This window comes from Glycine max, chromosome 19, assembly GCF_000004515.6.
Source record: "Glycine max cultivar Williams 82 chromosome 19, Glycine_max_v4.0, whole genome shotgun sequence".
NCBI lineage: Eukaryota > Viridiplantae > Streptophyta > Magnoliopsida > Fabales > Fabaceae > Glycine > Glycine max.
In genome coordinates, this window is record NC_038255.2 from 27,596,097 (window position 1) to 27,604,544 (window position 8,448).

Sequence of the window (8,448 nt, forward strand, 5' to 3'; positions counted from 1 at the left end):
AAGATTCAAATAGCAAAGTGCACAACAAAACCTCCCTTGGGATTTGGTATTAACATCTTGTTATCTGGTTAACCTCTCAATCTCATCTAAGGCCATGTAGTAAGTTGCATTTAGAGTCTCAATAAAGTACTACATATTTGTATGCCTACTGTTCTCTCCATCTCTCAATACTTTATGTTGTAAAAGAAGCTTATGCACTCCTATCCCTAGAGTGAATAAGCTTCTCTAAAGTTAGCTTGTCTCTAAAGTGTACAATAAAAGCGTTTTTACTTTTAAATTTTTGGATAAAACTTTGATACAAATACTTTTGGTATTATTCTTCAATTAAAATTAGAGTTTCAATAACCTAGATTAACATTTAATGCCAACTTTTATTACACAAATTGTTAACATAAAACTCTAATTCTAATTAGAGAATAGTACTAAAAGCACCTTTTTTTAGATATCCTTCACTAAAGGCAATCCTATTTGAACCGGATAGGCAATCCTATTTGAACCGGATAGTATCATCATGGGCTGTAAAACTCTCTTTTTGAATATTTAACATAGTTGCATATCAGGATTTGAACTCGAGACCAGAAATCACTGGTTAAACTAGAACAACTCCATGCTGGTTGATCCATCCACTCGACTGTATAATACTAAAAGCACCTACTGAACCGTATGAGTTTTACCCAAAGTCAATACACTTTTACCTGCACAATTTATTATTTTATTTTACATACAAGCTCACTTTAAAAGAGTGTAGAATCTATCTACAAGAAGACTAATCGCTTTTCATCCATACATCCCTAAGGAGTTCATATCTGACAGGAGATTGGTTGCGAATTTCTTTGAACTTCAAGCTGGATTTTGTTAAAACTTTTGGGGATGAGGAAACACTGAAGAATATTGAAGACAATGGGGACTTCAATTCATCGAGCTCATCATCACTTGTGTGTGACTTCCTAACAACAGAAGATTTGTTTCTTCTTAGTTGAGATTTGCTTCCTATCTCCCCAACAATGCTTGCAATGGAAGTTGCTGGTGGTGGTGAATAGGCAATGGGAGCTGCAATGCATGGAAAGTTGTTGACATACTCCTTTCCATCTTCCATTTCATTCTGTGCCAAATTCAAAACAGAACTTAGAAGAAATCACATTCCACACAAAAAAGCTACACATATCTTGAATTAGTCAACACAGTTGTCTGGATATTTTAAAAACAAGTGATGACTAATTAGCTATATATAGAAAAAATTAAAGAAATGAAGAAAAAGTAAATTAATAAAATTGTACTAATCATTTGATCCCTATAGGTATCACTCATTTAATAATTAGTTCCTGTATGAAAAAATTGAAGTTTTAGTCCCTATAAGGATGTTTACTGTATAGAAATTAGAAACTAAAACTCAACTTTTTTAGAGACTAAAACTTAAAAAACATAGTAGCAGGGACCAATGTGTATTAATAAGAACGTGCAGGGACTAAATCATTAGTTTAACCTTAATAAATGTAAATATAATTATATTTCACTCAGTATATAATATCGTTTCTGTATCTTAATTTTTCAAAAAAGTTATTATATTTATATATCATATCCAATACTCATATCTATACCTATGCACCATAGTATATCAATTTCATATTTCCATTGAGACCTCTGTGGAAGACAGTGTCCGGATTTCACATGCGTGGTGGAACTTACCCAAATATAATGTGTTTGTTTTATTTTATTTATGCATATGAGAATATTTAATATGGGGTGTGTCCAATAGAAGATCCTATATAACGAGACAACAAAATTTTAAGTACAAATTTGGATATCTAACCTCTGAGTTCAAAGCTTCAAAAACATTAGAGGGAACAGGATCAGGGCAAAGCTCATCCGGGACAAAGTTGTCTAGAATCTTCTTGATAAGTGTTGCATTAAACATTGGGCACACCTTAACAAGCAAGAATCCTTTTAGCATGATTAGGTGAAACATAACAGTGTTAACAACTAGCAACATGAAGAAAAGTTCAATTTCGTGGCCAAACAAACCTCATTCCTTATGGATGCACTTAACAGCATATCCTTAGGAAGCATCAAGAGGTCACTTAGTGCATTGAGAATACTGAAGGACTTAAAGAATGTATTTTCTCTCTCTTCATTGTGATCAGGGTCAGCTTTATCTTCAATTGAGTCAACATCATCCATGCCAAATAGATCAGTCAACCATCTAGACCAGGTCCCAATCTGACAATGACAAATTCAAGGCATAAATGTGAAGAATGTATCACTAAAGACAGGGAAATTATCTATAGTAACATTGTATTCAAAATGCACAGTCACCCTCTAATTCAACAACTGTTCTGCTAATTCTAGGCCAAGAAACCATGTTCATGGCCTGCTTTAAAACCCACATTCATGACTTAAAGAAATATATCAACTAAAACTGAAAGAAAGGTACAAGTTGAACTTATATTTGTGGTTTGGAAATAGATTCATGAGTGGATGACCAGATATGAAAGTTCACAAATGTGTAAAGAGAGACAGACAAAAATACATACATACATACATACTAACTTACAGATGCACACACACTCAGATTGAGAAGTTACCACAGTTTTTAGCTGTGCACCAGCTCCGAAGCTTGATTTTCCAGGTGGAATGGGGAGAACGTTGGGATCACTAATAGCATCAGATACAGGATCAGTTGGTATATCATCAGCAGATTCGCGAAGAATGGCATTGAACATAGCCACATCTAACCTCGCCACACACTGCTCCATTATCTAGATTTAAGTAGCAGAAATGCATTCTGATGTCATGACAGATACAAAGAACAGAAGAAGTGCTTTCATTTCATTGACTAAAGAAATGAACTTAAGACATAATATGAATTAAAATCTCTTGCAGGGATATCAATTTGGGGGAAGAAAAACAGAAGAAGTACTTTCAGATTAAGAAATTTGTGCTAATTATTAAATTTTGTCAACCATTATTGGCCATCCATTACAGTAAAGATATTAAAAATGAAGACACCTTGCTAGTCAGCCCTCATGATTAATTCACGAGACCCAAGATCAGCCATACAGACACACCTTATAGTTAAATTTCCTGGCATAGAGTCAATGATAATAATGTCCAAATATAAAATAAAATAAATGAATTTTCCATCCTTTAGGAACAATGATATACCCAAAATAAAACCTTATGGAATTCATTTAGAGTCACAAACAAGTATTTTTAAACTTTGGTTTAAATATGTTTTTCCCTCATTGTTTATCCTGCTCTTGTTTTTAAATTGACCTATAATCATAACTTTCAAATCTTATAGCCTTACCAACCCCAGCCAAACCACATAAAAATGTAAACAAACTAACATACATAACCAACCGGTCACCAAAGTGCAACTTTATTATCATTGTGCTAGGACTCGGCACTCGCCCTCATATAAAAATGTAAACAAGGTAGAGGAAAAAAAAACAATATGATGAAAAAGGTTGGGAACTGATTAAATTAGACTGACCAATCTAGAAAGCATAGACAGACAGCCACACTCATGCCCTCGGGCTCGAATAGGACAGACCCTTTCACAGGCTTCCCTAAAAGCATTCTTCCAAATATATAGAGACAAGTTACCCTGCTTTTGATCACATGAGCTTGAAGTCCTTCTATAGTCTTTTCTTGTGGCAGACATCACTTCCTTGTTGGTCACCATGGTGTGCTGCATATGTGGAGTCAGAGTCTGGACATAGACAAAGAAGGATTCATGTTAGGTTACAATGAAATTTTGTGATATTTAATCATCAGCAAATAGATCAGTTGTAGGATTGTTCAAGGGGAGGATAAGATTAAGGCATTACCTGCCACCAGATGGATTCTATAATGCGAGAGAAGATCCAAGCTTCAACCTTTTCGAGTGCTAATATGAATATATGGGGATCATCCCAGTTACCAAAACCTTCATATCCTAAAGCTGTATTTTCAGTTTTTCTGGGGTATAACCCCTTCACCCTTAGTGAGGTTGTTATCTTGCCACACCCCTCCTCTCCCTCAGTTTTCTTTCTTCTACCAGATCCAGCAGGATTTGGTGGAACTTTGACTGTTTGGCTTATAATTGTTCTCAACACTATAGTATTAGACAACCAAAAAGTCAACCTGTAGCCATGCAAGAAGAGGTCATCCAGAAGGCACAGTTCATGATGGAACTTTAGATTGTTTGTGCAGAAAAATTCATCAGAACATCGGTTGACAAACCTCTAAACGAAAACCTGACCCATTTAATTGTTTGTGCAGGATATCTACTTCATCATTATCTTAAAAGAAAATTTAGATTTAGTCCATTATCATTTTAGAAAGTATTTTGATGGAACAATGTATCACATGCTCAGCATAAGGGAACTTTCATTGTGACTCAGCTTGTTTCCTGAATTAACCAATTAAAGACAATCAATTCGCACAAAATATAAAACTAACACTTCATGATGGTGCAACTAGTGATTCTTAGATCTGATGGATATGATACACAGTGTAGTTTTCAGTCATAGGATATTTGGAAAATTGTTAGAATAAAAAGAAGTAATATGGCTCAAATGTACCTTGGGACATCGTTTCCACATGCCTTTGTAACAAGTACTAATCCTGAAACTGAACTTTTAGCTGCCCCAGCCCTTCTTTCTTGAAGATTTTCTTTACTAGCATGAAGATAGAGCCTGGAAAGGCGCCGAGCTGGGGCATGAACTTTACTTGTGGAGTTTCCATGCTCAGCAACTACTGTATATAAAGCAGCCTCAATAGCAGCGGCTTCTCTTAACTCTCCTTCAAGCATCTTTATCTTCTTTTCTAAATGCTCAATTTTTCCATCTAGAGTACCACTTCTTATTTCCTTTGCAAGAATCTTAGAATCTCTTCTGTCATTGCTTCTGTTCCCTGAACTGTTTTGTGCATCTCCAAGAATTCCATTTTCATTTAATTCAGCATTCCTAACTGAGTCTCCCGGTAACCTCACCGACTTCGTGTTCTTTAATCTTTCACTTTTGAGAATATTTTCCTGCATACTCGTATTTGACTCCCCATAAGAATGTGTATTGCTACCCAATAAGGCTTGATCTCTGGCCTCTTGTGCTACCAATTGTTCATCTTCTATGTAGTTTTGCCCATCCAAATTAGATCTTTCATTTCCATCCAAATTTGATCTCTCCTTCATAAAATATTTGTCAGCTTCCTTACATCTCCCATTTAATTTGTCATCACATTTAGTAGTATCAAAGTTTTCATAGCCTGGATTTTTGCTAGTGAAGTGACCTCTATCTTGAGATGATGTATGTTTTGAATAAATGCCAAAAGTACTTTCATTACTGTTTCTTTGGACATCAGCAACTATATTTCTGTAATTAGCAAGCTTTTCATGAAAACTCTGACCCAAACTTTCATGACCACTGCTTCTTGTCATGCTCCTAGGATTTATGTCTAAATTGTCACAAACTGAAGATGGTGATGAAGAATCGGCACTAGGTGAAGCAGCTAGCTTTTGGATTGACAATGAATTGCGATTAGGAGAATTAGAAGCATGACCATTTACCAGACTCCTGATAACAGGAGATACATCCGTTGATGACACGTAAGAACTCCTCTCAAGCTTGTGTGTATCTTCTTGCACCATATTCATGTTCTCAAGCCTTCTTTCTGAAGCCAAGGGATGTTTCTTAGCATTCACACCAGTGTTGTTGCTAATTGGTTCGTTCTGTAATTGAATTGCAATTACTATATTGCTTGATGAGGAATTTCTTAATATATTCATATATGACAAACAAAAAAATGACTTCACTAATTTTTCACACTATTGATGAAAATATGACTGTTACTACTTTTTACACTTAATATTGAGTCATTTATAGTTTGATTTCACTAGGTCCAGTTACCCTGCTGATGGCAAGTTATAAACCTTGTTCAGCAAGCATAAAGCACACAAAAGTTGCAATGATATATTCTATTGTTGTTTGTCTGAGCCACTTATATTTGTCCTTAAAATATGCAATGCTAGCATATGAAATATCAAAATTCTTGTTCATGAAGTAGGAATCACTCTCTGGCTTTCTAAATGGATACATTTTATAGGACCATGCATCATTGCAAAGAGCTAAGCACATTCACAAAGATATGACAAATGCAAATTTCATGCTGATGATATCTGCATGTAATATAAAACCACTCATGTGTCCTTACTCTTAAGCTCTAGGTGAATACTCATGAATGGTTTTATATAACATTTCTAACAGGATAAACAGAAATTATAAAAGAGTACCGTTCCAAATTTTGGCTGGGTAAAACCAGTGGACTCAATTGAAGTAGAAACTGCTGCCACAGATGAATGTGACGAGACATCATCATCAGTAAAAGAGGCAATCTCGGCTTCCTCAGCATATTCTTCATTCATGAGTGTTGACACTGAGTCACCACCATTACTATCCTTCAACAAGGCACTAGCGCGATTCCTTTCAACGGGCCGAATTTTAATGAACAAAAGTGGCTGATCTGTGTTCCTGTAGCTCCTCTTGCAGTTCATAGGAACACTAGTGCTCAAGGACTCTTTAAGTGCCCCATATTCTGCCAAATCTACGACGCCAGTTGCCAGCAACTGGCCCTTAACAGTCTTATCTCTCCGCGGCTCGTACAAGTTGAACTCCAAGCAATTCTTTTGGAACACATCGGCATCACCACCTCTCACAGACATGTCCCTCAACAAAGTTACATGAAGCCTAAATGACTCATTAAATTCAATTCTCCCTTCACCTATAACTGAACCAAGTGAAGGGGCAACAAGATTGGTAGAACCTGATGCACATTCACCATTCTTCCATTCTATCAACACAGATCGCAGGGATCTTAGAGATTGTGAAGGAGGCCAAGGCTTAATCTCCTGAATGTGAATGAGGAAATCAATTTGAACTGTGACTCCTCTCCTGTTCTTTCCTCTCATGCCTAGAACCATACTTGCTAAAGTGATGGATTTAACTTGGTTGAATGAGTAGAACAATCACAAGCACTCTGAAGCAAATCCAGCTTGAGAACTCAAAATGATTTCACAAACTATTTGCACATAACTTTAATGCAACAGAGAACAGCCTGTGAAGTTTGAACTTAATTAATAAACACATAGAGAGAAGTTCTTAACTCGAGTTAGAAGGATCATATTTACAAAGTAGTGAAAGTACTCAGGATAACCCAAAATAAATATATGAAAAGGGTGTACAAATGAACCAAGAAGAAAATTGATAATGTTTACAATGGAATCCAGTTACAAGTTAAATACACAACATGACGCAACATAAAAGTCATTCAATTTTTCACAGATAACAAAAGGAAAATGCATTAAAGAAGAGTCAGTGGCTTAATCTCCTGAATATGAATGAGGAAATTAATTTGAACTGCGGCACCTCTCCTGTTCTTTCCTCTCATGCCTAATCTAAGCTGATGGATCCTCCCATATGAACCTTTTACTTCAACTTTGTTGAATGTGCAGAATAATCACAAGCCCTCTCAAGCAAATCCAGCTTGAGAACTCCAAATGAATTCACAAACTAATTGCACATAACTGTATAATGCAGCACATAAAACCATGTGAAGTGTGAACTTTAATTAATAAACTAATGCAGGATCATATTTACAAAGTGCTAAAGAGAATCACCCAAATAATCAAAAAGGGTGTACAAATGGGAAGGAGTTAAAACCAAGAAGAAAATTAATAATGTGGACCATTGAATCCAGTTACAAGTTAAATACACAACATGACAACATAAAAGCCATTAAATTTGTCACAGATAAAATAACAAATTAAAAAAGTAATGCATTAAAAAAAGCCAGTGGTGTAATGTAGACCTTACCAGGAAAAACAATGACTGGTGGAGGTGTTGGAAGAATCATAAAGCTGCAAGAGATGGCTATAGCTGAAATAGGATCACCATATTTCTGAGACCATATGATATCTGACTTTGGTTAATTAATATGAGCACCCTTTAATCTAAGTGTAGCCTTTTTTAAATTTTTTCTATTTTGTTCTGACACTCTTGTTGTTTCTGATTCACTTTCAGTTGCAGCTTGTGAAGCACACTAACTGGAATATATATAATATTGCAGCATCCAAGCAAAGGATAGAATTTCCAAGTTAAAGTGGTTTTAAAAAAATAAATTAATAAAAGGTTGGCTCGTGTTGTTACCAAGAATATGTAATTCATTTGGTAAGGCTCATCAAAGGGATTGTTTGTTGTAAACTACTGAAATCACACCATTGTCCGTGATGGTGATGCCTCGCCAGAATCAAGTGACTTTCACATCAAACGTTGAAGTTAATGGTGCTACATAAACCTCATTTCTTTTTCTCTGGTTAAAAGATCAAAATTTAATTGACTTTTCAATGTTCATATTTTCTTTTTTGTAATGTATATGATGTATTATGTAAGGAACGTATATATTGTAACTAGA

The 8,448-nt window shown here is 35.4% G+C and overlaps 1 protein-coding gene across 3 annotated transcripts; it reads right to left on the reverse strand.

The window, feature by feature from the left end:
- Positions 1-512: 512 nt before the first annotated feature.
- Positions 513-8,180, reverse strand: LOC100818584 (uncharacterized). 3 transcript variants are annotated; one of them, XM_006604025.4, is made up of 9 exons: positions 7,851-8,180; positions 6,272-7,092; positions 4,566-5,710; positions 3,831-4,125; positions 3,494-3,712; positions 2,583-2,756; positions 2,023-2,217; positions 1,811-1,924; positions 513-1,102 (listed from the first exon to the last, which is right to left on the reverse strand). In XM_006604025.4, the coding sequence occupies exons 2-9, from the start codon at positions 6,956-6,958 to the stop codon at positions 767-769; spliced, it is 3,165 nt and encodes a 1,054-aa protein (XP_006604088.1). In that variant the 5' UTR covers positions 6,959-7,092; positions 7,851-8,180; the 3' UTR covers positions 513-766. The 3 variants fall into 3 exon arrangements, with proteins under 3 accessions (XP_006604088.1, XP_040868857.1, XP_040868856.1); XM_041012923.1 differs by lacking the exon at positions 7,851-8,180 and adding an exon at positions 7,655-7,672; XM_041012922.1 differs by lacking the exon at positions 7,851-8,180 and adding an exon at positions 7,404-7,646.
- Positions 8,181-8,448: the final 268 nt, after the last annotated feature.

Excerpts from the sequence above, each read along its gene's own strand:
- LOC100818584 (XM_006604025.4), bottom strand. The coding sequence starts at position 6,958 with ATGGTTCTAGGCATGAGAGGAAAGAACAGGAGAGGAGTCACAGTTCAA. Across the intron at positions 1,925-2,022 it reads GTGCATCCATAAGGAATGAG|GTGTGCCCAATGTTTAATGC; the intron begins GTTTGTTTGGCC and ends TTGCTTGTTAAG. Across the intron at positions 1,103-1,810 it reads TTGAAGCTTTGAACTCAGAG|AATGAAATGGAAGATGGAAA; the intron begins GTTAGATATCCA and ends AATTTGGCACAG.